Source organism: Ipomoea triloba, chromosome 5, assembly GCF_003576645.1.
Source record: "Ipomoea triloba cultivar NCNSP0323 chromosome 5, ASM357664v1".
Classification (NCBI taxonomy): domain Eukaryota; kingdom Viridiplantae; phylum Streptophyta; class Magnoliopsida; order Solanales; family Convolvulaceae; genus Ipomoea; species Ipomoea triloba.
Window position 1 is genome coordinate 27,195,974 of NC_044920.1, and position 16,147 is coordinate 27,212,120.

The window sequence follows — 16,147 nt, forward strand, 5'->3', positions numbered from 1 at the left end:
TTTCCTTGGTCCGAATATCCTTCACAACAAAGAAGGAAGGGTGAAACTCAAAAAACACCTGATTATCCGACGCAAAGCGCTGAACGGATAATAAAGAGGCAGAAAGACGGGGAACATGTAAAATATGAGACAACTTAAGAGACCTAGAAGGCGTAGAAATAGAAGCATGACCCACGTTACTAATAAGTAAAGGCGTACCGTCACCAACACGTAAAGTGTCGTTACCACCATATTCTTCAGAAGTAGAGAGGGCAGCTATATCAGGTGTGGCATGATGTGTTGCACCAGTGTCAGGCAACCAGGTATGAGCAGTCACGTTATTCGCCGAATCACCCTGATGAATAAAATTTGCTTGCGGAGAAACAACATAAGGCAACTTGTAACAAGACAAAGCCGAGTGACCAAATGAACCGCAAATTTGACACTGGATGGAAGAGCCTCTGCCACGGCCTCTCCCACCGCCACGTGACTGGCGACCTCCCTGAGCAGCGAAAGCCGCCGGTGCAGCACCTCCAGGCAATGCGTAATCATCACCGGCGATGAAGTCTTGCGCGCCCAGCAAGTCAGCAAGCTCAAGGAGCGTCACCGGATGTCCTCGAACCGCCAGCGAAGAGGTGACACCCTTGAACTCCGGTCGAAGGCCGCGGAACACGTACAGGTTCTGTTCTTCCAGCGTTACCTTCCGGCCGGCGAGAGCTAAATCTTCAACAATAAGCCGAGCTCGCCCGAGATACTCTGCCGTCGACGAATCTCCTTGCCGGAGACCATGGAGTTGGCTAAGCAAGTGAAGTTGGCGGGATTGAGAGGCGGAAGCGAGGGACTGCTCAATGGAATCCCACAACTCCTTCGATGTCCGACAGCCGACGGCGATGGAGAGCACCTCCTCGGACAGCGAAGAAACCAGGAGAGACAGCAACCCTTGATCACGGCGAGACCACGCAACAAACGCCGGATTCCGAACGCGGGCAGCAGCAGCGGACGAGGTAGCAGCAGACACGGCAGGGAGGAACTCCTCCGGGCAAGGACACGATCCATCAACAAGATCAATGAGATCATGGCCACGTAGAAACGGGAGAACCTGAGTACGCCAAAACAAAAAATTGCGGTGGTTGAGTTTGATGCTAATGTAGGGATGAGCAGAAGAGAGCGACGACACGGGAGCCGGCGCCGCAGAACTCACAGCAACATCTGAAACGGTCCGCTCAGAGGCAGAGCCGTCATTCGTAGCCATGGGAACAAGAACGAAACCCTAGCGACTGATACCAGATGAGAACAATTATGTTTGTATTAGAGTTCACAAAATATAACTGTAGGAATACAAGAGTATATATACAAGAGAATCATAAGTAAACTAGGACTGAGAATCATAAGTAAACTAGGACTGAGACTTATAGTATGACTCTATTATGTAGAGTCCTAATAGTTATGGATAATATAGTTAGGTAGAGATCCTTTCATCCTTTGCACGTTAAAAATAAAAAATAGAACTGCACGTAATAAACTGTTATTATTTTTTTATTTAATTATTTTATTTTATTTGTTAAAAAATAAAAACAAAAACAAAAAGAAGATATATGATGTAGACAATACACGTATACTTCCACACAAAGTCAAAATAACAAATACAGTATGAGATAATATCTCAATTATAACATTCAGTATGTATGAGTTTATAAGCGCACCATAGGCCATAGCTAGGGTGGTTTATTTATTAATATTAATAATTATGTATCTAGTGAAGGAAGAACCTTCAATGTGTACCAGCTTAATTCAATTCTAGTTGTTGTCATACCAAAATTGTGATTGAAGATATTGAATCACTTTGTCATCAACTTGGAAAGCTTTAGTGAGAACATCAGGATTGATTGGTGGATCAGAACCAAAGACAGCATTGGCAATAGTAATCACTCCTGGATTTTGGCTACTCAGACCAGCAAATGCAACAGCTTGAGTTTTTCCTATGTTGAATTGGAAATGAATGAGACCTTCTGGGAATACAAAAACATCTCCGGGATATAATGTCTTTGTAAAAAGCTTGTTCTTCATTCCTGGTGGTGGGTTAGAAAGAACGAACCCAACGTAGAGGGTGCCCTCCAAGACAGCAAGGACTTCAGTTGCTCTAGGGTGGGTGTGAGGAGGATTCAGACCATAGGGTGCAAAATCAATACGAGCCAATGAAATGCCGAGAGTATTTAGACCTGTTATATTGGCCACATTCACGGTTGAGACCTTAGAACCAAGCGGATTTGACGTGTCTCCAGGCTTATTAAGGCCCCGAAAAAGGAAGTCATCAGCATTGACATCATCCGGATTCTTGCAAAACTTTCCATTCACGAACACTGCAAACACAAATAAAGAAACAAAAAGGGTTGCGTTACAATAAATACTACATATCATGGTTGAAGTAAATTTAATGTACTATATATACTATAACACTATAGAAACTTAGCCTATCAAAAGAAAATGGTTTGAGACAGTTTATTTGGATATACTTACAAACATCCTTGGGATCATCAATTGCAACACAAAAATCCTGCAAAGGATCGGGATCTGATGCATTGGCAAATGAAGATGCCAAAGCCATAACGCCAATGGCGACCAAAAGAAACCTAAGAGCCATGTTTAGCAGAGAAGAATAGAGTAAGAGAAGCTAAAACTTGTTGAGGTGGTGAGGAACTAAGCATGGGAGGGGTGGCTATTTATAGGCATGTCTTCTGAGACTTAGTCACCAATTTATAGGTATAATGTAGAAATAGTATTTTTACGGGATTACTAATTCAATTCCTTTTACTTGAAGCCTTATTGTGTTTTTGAAATTTTGTAATCTCTCATCACCAACTACAAGAATTGAATAAACATCATGTGTACGTACTACAGTGAACTCTTCGAATTGGTCATTTGTTAACATGTTGGAACTACTCCTTCTCCAACTCCCAAAATTCATTTTATTAGTTGTTAAGTATGTTGTATGTAGATTACTCTTAATCACAAAGTGAGACACCCTAATAAAAAACAATGTTTTGAATTCATTGCGAGTAATCCAATAGTTTCGAAATCATGACCTTCTCGTTACAAGTTTGTATAAATGTATAATTAGTTATCCTGGTTGGGGTTACCCCCAACTCATCTTATGTTTTAGTGGCCAACCGCCTAGAATTTTGGCGAAATCTCCGTTCTAGAAGGTCGGTCGACTAGGTCGCGACGGACTAGCTAGGCAGTTGTCTAGGAGGCCTAAGTGGGCGTCTTGGCCGCGCAGGCTAGCTATTTTTTTGTGTTTTTTTTTATAAATTGGTTATTTTGCTCAAACTGATGCCATTTTTAGTTAAATAACTAAATTGTTCAAATCGGTAGCAAACCCAAAGAAATGCAATAAAAATTTTTGAAATCAGGTACTCTAATATTAGTACTTTGTGAGTTGTGACTTTTTGTTGTGTTTTGATTCGAAACCAAATGTTTTTAGGTTAATACTTAATATTTTAGTACTAACTATTAAAGTATTAAATAGTTAATAATTACTAAGTCTTAATTTAAAAAAAAAAAAAACTTTTATCAAAATTTAAAAAAAAAAAAAAAAAAGGACGCCTAAGCGCCTAGCGATTTTTGCAACCTTAGGTAGTGGTGGCGGTGGTGATACACTGGTAGCGGTGGCAGTGGTGGTGGTGGTAGACTCGTAGCGATGGCGGTGGTGGTAGTGATGGTGTAGTAGTGATGTTGGTGGTGTGGTGGTGGCGGTGACGATGATGGTGTGGCCATGTTGGGGTGTTGGTGTTGGCAGTGATTACGGTGTATTAGTAGTAGTAGTAGTATTATAATAATAATAATAATCATCTTAAAATTAACTTTAAAAAAGAAGATATAGTGAAGATAGAGAGATGAGAAAATAAAGAATCTGAAAAATGACTTTTGACTAAAAAAATTAGGAAGACATTTTTTGCCAAATTAAACTTTTTTCTTTGAAGATAATGAATATTTTTCTTTGACTTCATTTTCTTTGAGGACCCAAACACTGGAAAATTTAAAAAATGACTTTCGAAAGTCATTTTCCGAGTTTAATTTCCAAATGGACCCTTAGTTCATGAGCAACCTATTAAGGCTGTGGCTAGTAGCAAAAGTTTTGAACTTGTTACCTGCTCTAATAATAATTATCAAGACAAAGTTTTTATCACTAGTCTAAAAAGTAAGGACACAACTTTATTTTCTTATACTTGCGTAGCAATCAATGTCACGTTTTAGATGTTGAACTCGACTCTCCAAGTCATTACTCAATACAACTAAAATTGTCACAATCTTACAAAATTAATACTATATTTTGCAATAATGTTTTACTAGGGATAAATCATCCATGCATTATTTACAACGAGTTATGAAACATTCAAGCGGCCACCTAGAAGAAACATTCATAATTGGTGGTTTTTGAAAGTCCACCAAATGTTATACTTACCCATTTGAAAATATTGCAGCACGTGATGACATGCATCAAAGTAAATCCTTGAAATATGATTATATATGTTTGAAAATAGAGTTAGGCATTAAGGTTGCATTGCGTAGGGATCAGGTATAATGTGCTTAATTTTCTAGGATCGATTTTTCCTTATATATACTCCGTAATATTTATTGCAATAACTTTTATATCGTCTTATACAACTTTTATTTTTTTAAGAGTAATACTACATTACTCATAATTTTTACTTCCTTAGATAACAAAATTTGATTAGTTACTTTTATATTTGATTAATAGATAAATTTATATTTTAACATTAGATGTAGTTGGTCAATTCACAGTAACTAATGAATTAAAAGAATTTTTTTCTAGTACTACTGACTCTGTTACAATATAGTATCTATTCATAATTACTTTCTTGACCTACTAAAGCACAAGAATCAGCATTATCTCCACTGAGGCTCGAACCCTCTTAATCGAGCTCGTCGCACAAGATCTTCCTAATGCGATTTACCTTTCTTATGGGGTTTGTATGCTATTGCACAAAATCAAAGTATATATACGTATTTAATACACACCTTCAAGTAATAATTGTGGGTTTCTTATCACCCAAAAAAATAAAAAATCTAATGTTGACCTCTCCTATTTCCTAACAACTATTTTGACGCATATAACCCCATTTGGATTGGTACATACTAAGTCAAGTTAACTAATCTTATACTACAATTTAATAAAGTTCAGTCTTCTAATACAACTAAAGTCAAATATCATGTTATATATGGATAGGGACACCTGTGTCTAATGTCCAAAAATATTTTATATTTATCCTTTCCGAGTTTCCACACCTGCTTCTGTTTAATTTTTAATGAAATTTATTCCACTACTTTTAAATCACAAATGCATATTTTAAAAAAAATATTCAATTATTTATTCAATTTTTAATTTTTATATATTTATTTTTAATTATTTCACTACTCACTAGTACTCGTGTTTAAGTTCTCAGCATTGATTGAATTAAAGAATTGAAAGCTTCAAGTATCTAAATAAATAGCTTTTTTTTTTCAAAAATAAAAAAATAAAAAAAATAGCTTGGACTACAAGTCTCCAAATGTTGTGATAACAATTAAGCTAAGTAAGCTTGGTCAGAGGGTGGAGATTTCATAAATTAAATATCCACTACTAAGTCAAATAATCTTTGCAGTTCATATACTATACTCTCTACTAGGATTATTTTCTTTATTATCATTTTTTATGTTAGAAATGATAATATTTTATTTTATTGGTTTAAAAAATAGATTATACAAAAAGTACTAAAACAAAAGGCTTCATTCACTTAACTATCCCTTTCGAACCCATTTTTAACATCAATCAATATTAAGTTATTAACTCAACTTTTTAAATTACACATGTTATCCCAATCAGCACAAACTTGTTGTTAACCTGTTAAAGATGCTAATTTACTCTTCTTTTTTTTCGAGTTCATAGATAAATTTAGAGCTTATTTGAGTTCAGTGGCGTAATTGCTATCCCAAATAAGTCAATGGCTTATTTGTACCTTTTCCCTTTAAGGCTGTGTTTGGAAACTCAGAAAATGATTTCCAGAAATCATTTTCCGGGTTTTCAGTGTTTGGCAAGTGAGGGGAAAATGGGGTCAATGGAAAATAAGGCTTCAGTCAACGGAAAATGGAGTCACTTTTCTGAAAAAATGACTTTCGAAAATTTTTTCCGGAACTTTACCATTCTCATTTGCGTCGTCTTCAGGCGGGCGCCTCGTCTACTTTGGTTTCAAAACCAGTCGCCGACCGCGATTGTTTCTAATTTTTTTTTAATTTGTTTTTGGTTAATTTGTTGTGATTTCTTTTTGTTAATTTGTTGTGATTTTTTCCCTTTTAAAAAAATTATTTTGTTGTTCATTTTCTGGAAAATGAACCAAACACACAAAGACAGTTTTCCGGAATAAATTCAAACACTGAAAATGAAGCTATTTTTCGGAAAATGACTCATTTTTCAAAAAAATATTTTTCAGAAGTCATTTTCCGACTTTTCAAACACATCCTAAATTTTTAAAATTTTTAGGTTGTGAGTCGAGTTGATCAAGAATTTTTAGTATCTAACATGTCTTGGCCCAAATTATAATTAAGTCATCTCGCTCCAACTCAAATCCTTCAAATAGTGACAAGCATATGGTGGCCCAACCCATATATTTGACATCAAAGAAATCCAAAGTTATAGAGCATCCTAAAGAGCGATTGTTATGCTATGGACTCGGGTCTATGTTTATAATTTTAGAATTTTATTTTCACAATTACAGAATTTTATATTTACAATTTCATAAATCTATATTCAATAGTATAACACTATTTTTGAATCTATATAACAAAATTGTGAATATAGAGTTCAAAAATTGTAAATATTGAGTAATTTAATTTTGTATATTGAGATCTAAAATTTTGAATATAGAGTTCTAAATTTGTAAACACAAAGTTCTGTAATTGTGAAAAAAAAAAAAAAAAACTATCATAAAAACTTCTTTGTCAAAATGAATCATTTTTTATTGACTTAAACACAAAGTAAATGCCTTGTGGTCAAGTGGCACCCGATGTACACTCTCATGTGGAAGGAAGTGGGTTCGAGCCTCAGTGGAGGTATTTGTTGACTCTATACTACATTGTAACAGAATCAGTGGAACTAAAAAAAAATGAATATTTTAACTGATTTTAAATTATTTTTTTAGATAATCAAACAATATAAAATATTAAAAAAATAACTTTCTAAAATCATTTTCTGATTTTTAAAAATGTACACTTATCATAACCCCTTAGTCACGAGTAGTGCAAGTAGAATTTGGTGAGGATAAGTGTAAGAGATACGTTAAAACCACTTCAATGGCAACTGCCAACTGCCGACCCCTTCTCCTATTCCCAACTTGGGTTAGTGCCGCCACCATAACCACCTGCTAACAATATATTTTTCAAGTATTACACGTAACAAATATTTTTAATTTTACATTTTTTGTTTCTCAATTTCAAAAAAAAAAATTAAAATATGTTTACCACTGGTAATTTTTCTATTTTAATTTATTTTTTTCTATAAAAATAGAAATTTTATCCGATTAATAAATGTATGAGTTGGAGTCTCAATAGACAATAGCCATTGATGTTTGACCAAAATACTAGGTTGGTACGGAGGGGTTGGCAATCTCTTTAGTCTTTAGTTAAAGACTAAAAAGCATTGTCTTGTTCCCTTTGTTCACTTCCATATTCCCTCATCCAAATTTGTTTTACAGTCAAAGCTATCAGTCTGTTTAATAACAAGAAAAAAAAAACATTTTAATTGCATGGTTCAAGGATGTTTTGTATTAAGAAACCCCCCCAATAAACTTTTCCTAGATTATCAATTGGTTGTCATGTTGAAAGGTGTGCAGCATGGGATTAGTTAAGGTTTGCTACAACTAATTCTCTTTTAGGTGCAATTATCAACAATAATTGGAGTGGCACCAAATTTAAGTTCAAAGGTCACGTATCAACTTTTATTTGGACCAATTGGTAACACTTTTTTTTTTTTTTATGAAAAAATTCGAAGTTGTAATCTGAATGCATACTACAAGTAAAGGTTGATTGTGATCTTAGCCATAATAGGTAAATAAAAAGTTGTCTATAGTTCATAAGTTCACCAAGAATATCAATAAACAGCTTTTTTAATGAGTCAAATCTGAAACGGATTACCAAGTCAATTGTTCTACTAAGGCTGTCCCAATTTGGTAATACATTTGAGAATTGAGAACAAAGATGAGATTGAAAGAATTGAACACAAAAACTAGATGGAACTCACAAATTTAGAGGCTAGATGGAGTATGATTACATGAAATTGATTAATGGCAAAAGGGAACAGAGATAGCAGACAAGCATGACACCAAAATCCAACAAGCATTGCAATTAAAATATATAATGTCACCAAGACCCGTGGGAGGCACCATTCGCACATCCACATCATTCCAACCTCTCTCTCTCTCTCTCTCTCTCTTCTCCAACTCACCCCCATGTACTCATCCATCCCCATTCTCCACAATGATTCCCCCCTTCCACTCTCACCCTCTTTCTCCCCCATTTTGCTGCCATTCCCTCTCCGGCATTGCACAGCAACACATTAGCTTCTGAGTTTCAAGAATATGCAAATTCAAGAAGCTCCAGAGATCTATTGCTTAATCCCTTCCAGTTTAAAGTCTCCATTGGACCACCATTCAAGATGAGATTAGGTGAGTTTAGTTCAGGTTTTAACTTGCTCTCATATTATCTTCTATTTTTATTTTTTATTTTTTGGATGAAACTGTTCCAGATTTCCAGAACTGAATGTGGAATTGCTTTTTTTATTTTGGTAATGTAATTGATTTTTTACTCAAAAGAATAGAACTCCAGGATAAAGGAATAAAAGTGGGAATCTTTGGAATCTTTAGTGGCAAAGATACTGGCTTTATGCGGTTTTTTTCAGACAGTGATGTAGATAGATTATTTGTTTTCAAGAATTGAAACCCATTTTTTGGAATTGGCTTTATTCGGGATAATCGTATTGATTTTTGACCAAAAAGAAGAAATACCAAGAAAAAAAAAAAGGATAAAAGAGGGATTCTTTAGAATCTTTGGTGAGAAAGATATTGACTTTATGTGGTTCACAGGGCTGTGGGTAGTTGTACTGTTTTGCTCTTAATGTTGTCCCTATATCAGACTTTTTGGGCAACATAGGGGAAATATAAAAGTATTTTAATATTTTTTTTTTTTTAAAATAGATGATGTTCTTGTTCCAAGAATCTAAGGTTTGATGTTGACTGAAAATCACCTCTAATTATGTCTTTATGCAGTCCAATTATGTATAATGCCAAATACAGCACTGATTTGCTGAAAAGTACTTGTTAATTGGGCCCTATTTAGAGCTTTAACTTTACTTGATCCTTGTAGTTTTTCTTTTGGCCCTTACATCTTTTGCCACTTCCAAATTTTTGTGAAGAAACATCTCAAAGTAGTTGCAGTTGTGGAAAAATGAAGGCAGTGAAAAGAATTGGACAGTCATGACTGAAATCGGCATGATTTTGATTATTTTGTTTTTAGAGCTATAGAGTATATTTCTATGATGCCATTGAAACTAGAGTCCTCGCAAAAGAAAAAAGGCGAGCATGCTTTTTTTGGAGGAGTTGATCCAGTATACACGATGATTTCCCGTATTATGCAGATTGCATAGCGGTATAGCTGAAAGAACATTCCCTAGCCACTTCTTAGAACAAAAATACACGAGTAAAATTTTTTTGGGGTCTAGTATAGTTGAAAACTGTGGAAGTTTAAACATCATTTATGTTTGCTTTGTAGCAATGATTCCAACGAAATTTCAAAATGTACTCGGCCTAATTGTTTGAATATTTGTTTGTGTAAACAGGTTTTCCTAAAGATGATCTGGAATCATCCACCGGGCAAAGCTTAGATGGGAGTTTCAGGAAGCCAGGGTCTGGTATGAACCTTTTTCTAATAATGCACCGTGGAAAGGGAACATTAACCTTATTTTCATCTTAAACCATAGCCAATACATAGATTTCTTTGCATTTATCTGAAACATAAAGGGGCGTGGTCTGTATTATACTACTACATGTTTTTGGGCATGTATATTTATCGATAAAAGTAGCCTGTAGAACCACAATCACGCTTGAACTCAACATTCTCAGTAGGTTTCTTTAGTTTATTGCATCAGCATCATGCTTTGCTTGTTAGATATTAGCATCGTAATTGGTTACTTTATTACGATGGGCATTATGACTATTCTTCTTTCTCGGTTCTTATTAGCTAGTAAGTGCTATTTAGTACTTTCTTCTCTCTTTTTCTTCTACTTTATGTATCTTATGAGCTATTTAGTTCTAAAAACTATACAAATCTTGGATGCAGTCACGTCATTTCATACCACCTCCAGCACCTCGGGCAAGTTTGTGCCTACATCAAAAAGAGCGTATAAAGTGCTCAAGGATTATGCGGCAAAACTTGTTGACATTGATTTGTTTACAGAAATTCTGGAAGAGTGGGTTCAGGAAAATTTATATCCTGATAATGGTAATTGCGAACAATCGTTTAGTTCCCCTTTTCTGATTGATGAACTCCGTGCCCTAGATTATGCATTGGAGGGGATTCTATTTCAGCAGCTATTTCGTATGCCTTGTTCACCGTACAGCTGTGATAATCTAAAAGAAGACGAGTATCTAGCACTGGAAGATTTTCTACATACGATTGCAGATGGCTTATGGCACACGTTTTGGCATAAAAGTAAACCGATGCCATATTTCGTCTCTTGTCCTCGCTACCCGGGATCGAAGTTTTACACCTTGGAGAAAGCATTATCTAGAGGAAGACTTGCAGGGCTCTCGGGTGCTGCTCTGATGTCGAGAACTAGGGATACTCCGCATGTTCGTTGGGATGATGTTGTCGAGTTTGCACTGTTTAAAACAGATATTCTGATGGGAAACGGGCTTGGATTTTCTACGGCTGTTGTTTGTGAAGCTCTCTTCTATGGCATTCACATTCTTCTTTCGAGGAGTTTGAGTAGGTATAATTCTGTAGATGGTGATTCGGTTTTTATTTTAGTTCTGGACTCGAAATTCGGAGGTGTGGTGAAACTGGGAGGTGATCTTGGTAATCTTGAAGTGGATTTAATTAACCCGTATCAGTCCATGGCAGAATGGATGAAGTGTCACGCAGAAATTAGCATTTCCCCGGTGGATAGGATTTGGAACAAGCTAGGAAATGTGAACTGGGGGGACCTCGGGACTCTCCAGTTAATTTTGGCAACATTTTACTCGATCTGTCAGTGGAACGGACCGCCTAGAAAGTCGATCGCTTCGCTTGCAGCCGACCACAGCCTTCGTCTCCAAAAGCGCAGGACCGAATGTCGTCTTATTGAGAATGAAAACGCACTGGTTCCTTACGAAAATACTAGTGACCATCACGGAGAAATTGTGGAACTCGAGCATCACCACAAGCTAAAGCCGAGGAAGCAAGGATCGAGGTTAGGTCTTAAGCAAGGCGAAATTGTTCTCCTAGAAGACCAGAACCTCGGGCAGAAGCAGTTCCAAGTTCACGAGCCTCTAGCCGAAGACTACTCGTGTTCGTACATTGGAGTTGCTTTGGATTGTCCCGCGGACTCCTTGACTTTGCATTTTGGCGCTCATCCGTCTCGTCTGGAGCCTTCTTGGGAAGACATGAGTTTATGGTACCACGTGCAGAGACAAACGAAAGTACTAAACATATTCCGAGAGCAGGGAATTTCCAGTAAAAACCTGCCTGAAATCGTAGCCTCGGGCAAAATGATGCACTCGGGGCCCTGTGAGAAACCGAGCCAGAAGGGCTGCTGTGATCATCCCTGGTGCGGGACTCCCGTACTCGTTACATACCCCGTAGGGGAGCCACTTTCGTCCGTCATCACTCGTGATGGCCCGTTCTCCTCTCAAGAAGCCATACGCTGCTGCCACGACTGCTTAGCCGCCCTACGAAGTGCAAAAACCGCCAACATCCAACACGGCGACATATGTCCCGAACACATAATACGCGTAGCCAGCAGCAGCAGCAGCAACCACTCCTACGTCCTCGTGTCGTGGGGCCGTGCAGTTCTCGAGGAAAGGGACAGCCCCGCAATGAACTTACAGTTCTCGTCAGCCCACGCGCTTCAGCACGGGAAACTCTGCCCATCATCCGATGCCGAGAGCCTCGTCTACCTTATCTACTTCATCTGCGGTGGGACCATGCCGCAGCAAGATTCCATCGAATCGGCATTGCAATGGAGGCAGAGATCCTGGGCAAAACGCGTGATCCAGCATAGACTTGGCGAGGTGTCGGCTCTGTTGAAGGCGTTTGCTGATTATATAGACAGCCTGTGTGGAACACCGTACCCGGTGGACTATGATGTTTGGCTGAGGAGACTGAACCATGGGTCAGCAGACAGAGGGAAAAGGATTGAAGATGTGGTTGGGACAGAGGATATGGGAGACTATTCTGGGAGAAACTCTTCATGATGTTCACCAAATTTTATAGTGTTTCAGTTTCATTTTTTGATTATTCAAGTTTGGTGAATTTTAGGAAATTGGTTATTGTTTGTTGATTTAAACTCAGAAGAGTAGACTGATTATAGTTTATGGTCATGAAAATATGCTGATTCTAGTTATGATGAATCTGTTGGGCAGAGTCCAGCTTTGCTCTTTTAATTCTTTCTCATTTTGAAATGTGATATCCTAATGTATGACAAGTGCATCTGAAAGTGTTGACAATAATCGAACTCGTGACCTTTTAATATGAAAATCATGCTTCACCCTCTCAACCACCGCAAATTATATGGTGGACCATGGTNATTGAGAATGAAAACGCACTGGTTCCTTACGAAAATACTAGTGACCATCACGGAGAAATTGTGGAACTCGAGCATCACCACAAGCTAAAGCCGAGGAAGCAAGGATCGAGGTTAGGTCTTAAGCAAGGCGAAATTGTTCTCCTAGAAGACCAGAACCTCGGGCAGAAGCAGTTCCAAGTTCACGAGCCTCTAGCCGAAGACTACTCGTGTTCGTACATTGGAGTTGCTTTGGATTGTCCCGCGGACTCCTTGACTTTGCATTTTGGCGCTCATCCGTCTCGTCTGGAGCCTTCTTGGGAAGACATGAGTTTATGGTACCACGTGCAGAGACAAACGAAAGTACTAAACATATTCCGAGAGCAGGGAATTTCCAGTAAAAACCTGCCTGAAATCGTAGCCTCGGGCAAAATGATGCACTCGGGGCCCTGTGAGAAACCGAGCCAGAAGGGCTGCTGTGATCATCCCTGGTGCGGGACTCCCGTACTCGTTACATACCCCGTAGGGGAGCCACTTTCGTCCGTCATCACTCGTGATGGCCCGTTCTCCTCTCAAGAAGCCATACGCTGCTGCCACGACTGCTTAGCCGCCCTACGAAGTGCAAAAACCGCCAACATCCAACACGGCGACATATGTCCCGAACACATAATACGCGTAGCCAGCAGCAGCAGCAGCAACCACTCCTACGTCCTCGTGTCGTGGGGCCGTGCAGTTCTCGAGGAAAGGGACAGCCCCGCAATGAACTTACAGTTCTCGTCAGCCCACGCGCTTCAGCACGGGAAACTCTGCCCATCATCCGATGCCGAGAGCCTCGTCTACCTTATCTACTTCATCTGCGGTGGGACCATGCCGCAGCAAGATTCCATCGAATCGGCATTGCAATGGAGGCAGAGATCCTGGGCAAAACGCGTGATCCAGCATAGACTTGGCGAGGTGTCGGCTCTGTTGAAGGCGTTTGCTGATTATATAGACAGCCTGTGTGGAACACCGTACCCGGTGGACTATGATGTTTGGCTGAGGAGACTGAACCATGGGTCAGCAGACAGAGGGAAAAGGATTGAAGATGTGGTTGGGACAGAGGATATGGGAGACTATTCTGGGAGAAACTCTTCATGATGTTCACCAAATTTTATAGTGTTTCAGTTTCATTTTTTGATTATTCAAGTTTGGTGAATTTTAGGAAATTGGTTATTGTTTGTTGATTTAAACTCAGAAGAGTAGACTGATTATAGTTTATGGTCATGAAAATATGCTGATTCTAGTTATGATGAATCTGTTGGGCAGAGTCCAGCTTTGCTCTTTTAATTCTTTCTCATTTTGAAATGTGATATCCTAATGTATGACAAGTGCATCTGAAAGTGTTGACAATAATCGAACTCGTGACCTTTTAATATGAAAATCATGCTTCACCCTCTCAACCACCGCAAATTATATGGTGGACCATGGTACAAGGACTGCTCAACCACCCCTTCCAAGGGCAAGNTTGTGTTGAAAAGATACTGCAGTTATGTTGAAAGGAAACTGCAGTTACGCGGAACAGAGGTCGTTCATCCGTTCAACGCAACTGCAGTATCAGTTCAACACAACTGCAGTATCAGTTCAACACAACTGCATTTACAGACGGATGAAATGGCCTCTGTTCCGCGCAACTGCAGTTTTCTTTCAACACAACTGTAGTATCCGTTTAACACAACTGCAGTATCAGTTCAACACAACTGTAGTATCAGCCATGACTCATTGTCCACAATGCATTGTGGACCATGGTCCATGGTACAAGGACTGCTCAACCACCCCTTCCAAGGGCAAGGACCACATTTCGTAGTTAGAGTACAACACATTCACATTTTTTGTTAATTACCTAAGTTGCCACTATGTCACCTAGTTACACTTGGTGTTGGGACAACTTGGCTCTAATAGCATCCTGAGAGCATCCCTATCAATGTATATTTAAGGGATATTGAAATAGTAACAAATGATGTGGAGGGGAGAGAAGGGGGAGAAAGAATAAATGGGATTCATTGCAAATTAAGGGTTCATAGGCCTTGTTGCGCCTAACAACTGCTTTTTTTTTTCTTTTTTTTTTTTTTTTGAAAATTAATTTTGTTTTAATTTTTTTTCCTCCCCTCATTTTCTCTTTCCTAATTACACTTACAAAAACTCTTCAAAAATTGCAATATATCTCCAATACAAGAGCATCCACATCAGTTGTAGTTTTTTAGGAGTTTTTACAAGTATGATTAGGAAAGAGAAGATGAAATAATATGAAAAAAAAAAAGAAAAAGGAAATAAATGTTAGATTGAAAAAACAAAAAGTATAAACAATTTACGCTCCCAAAGGACTCTTGCAGTTCACGCGCCTTTTTAGAGCCATTGTGTGTTGAACGCGCAAAGTTGCAGAAGTTAAATGATTTTCTCTTTCATATTGGGGCACACAATAAACTACTACTCCTGCACAACTAAAATCACCTCTCTCCTCTATCTTCTCTCTTCCAAATTACCATCGTTCTCTTCCACCTCATACAAAAAACTTATAAACAACTACTGATAAGGATGCTTGGATGCTCTTATCAGTGGGGTTATTTCGCGGTTTTTGAGGTATTTTTGTAAGTGTGATTAGAAAAAGATAAAATGGGATGGGATGAAAAAAAATAAAACAAATATGATATTTAATAAATAAATAAATAAAATAAGACGTGTCAGGCGGGCGAAATGCGCACAACAACTGATGATGATCAAAAGATTATGTCAAATTTTACTTTTGTTTGCAGAAGCTCTCCCCCTCCCCCTCTCTCTCCTCTACTCTCTTATACCAACATGGTATAAAATCTGACATAAACTGGAAAATAACCATTGATAGGGGTGCTCTAACACAACCAAATTTTTACATCATTTGACAGATCATATGATTACATACATTCTTTCAATGTCCCTAAAAGTACATTGAACCCAGTGGGGTAGCTCAAGTGGCAAGTGAGCTCTCTTTGTGGAGAGGAATTTCGGGAGAACCCGGATTCAATTCCCACAAGTGACGATTCCCCTTGGGCCAGCTCCTGTGCCTCCCGGAGCGAAGGTGGGTGGACCCCGGACCGTTAAACGGACGGAGAGAAAGACCCTGTAAATTTATCAAAAAAAAAAATGTCCCTAAAAGTACAAATTGTGGACACAAATTAAGCACTAGAATGTTAGAGAAAATGTATGACTATTTGAAACTCAATTAATTCTCAAAATTTGAGTTTAGAAAGGTTGTAAGATGTATAAAGTGTAGGAATGCTACAAGTTTTGAAAAGATAAAAATTAGGAAATGATCTAATAACACAATTTCAATTATGTACGGGAAAA

General features: G+C 38.1%; 2 protein-coding genes across 2 annotated transcripts; one reads left to right on the forward strand and one right to left on the reverse strand.

Moving 5' to 3' along the window:
* Window positions 1–1,580: 1,580 nt before the first annotated feature.
* LOC116020627 (germin-like protein subfamily 1 member 13) lies at window positions 1,581–2,654 on the reverse strand. Its single transcript, XM_031261099.1, has 2 exons — window positions 2,497–2,654; window positions 1,581–2,339 (listed from the first exon to the last, which is right to left on the reverse strand). Exons 1-2 carry the CDS (start codon window positions 2,618–2,620, stop codon window positions 1,777–1,779), a joined length of 687 nt encoding a protein of 228 aa, XP_031116959.1. The 5' UTR covers window positions 2,621–2,654; the 3' UTR covers window positions 1,581–1,776.
* Window positions 2,655–8,430: 5,776 nt separating this feature from the next.
* LOC116021038 lies at window positions 8,431–14,116 on the forward strand. Its single transcript, XM_031261636.1, has 4 exons — window positions 8,431–8,696; window positions 9,866–9,937; window positions 10,366–11,387; window positions 12,833–14,116. Exons 1-4 carry the CDS (start codon window positions 8,687–8,689, stop codon window positions 13,922–13,924), a joined length of 2,196 nt encoding a protein of 731 aa, XP_031117496.1. The 5' UTR covers window positions 8,431–8,686; the 3' UTR covers window positions 13,925–14,116.
* The last annotated feature ends 2,031 nt before the right edge of the window (window positions 14,117–16,147 follow it).

Bases quoted from the DNA above. Each gene is read 5' to 3' on its own strand.
- LOC116021038 (XM_031261636.1), top strand. The intron at 9,938-10,365 runs GTATGAACCTTT...TCTTGGATGCAG, and splicing joins TTTCAGGAAGCCAGGGTCTG to TCACGTCATTTCATACCACC. The intron at 11,388-12,832 runs GTTCCTTACGAA...GAAAACGCACTG, and splicing joins TTGAGAATGAAAACGCACTG to GTTCCTTACGAAAATACTAG.
- LOC116020627 (XM_031261099.1), bottom strand. From the start codon at position 2,620: ATGGCTCTTAGGTTTCTTTTGGTCGCCATTGGCGTTATGGCTTTGGCA. The intron at 2,340-2,496 runs GTAAGTATATCC...TTGTGTTTGCAG, and splicing joins TGATGATCCCAAGGATGTTT to TGTTCGTGAATGGAAAGTTT.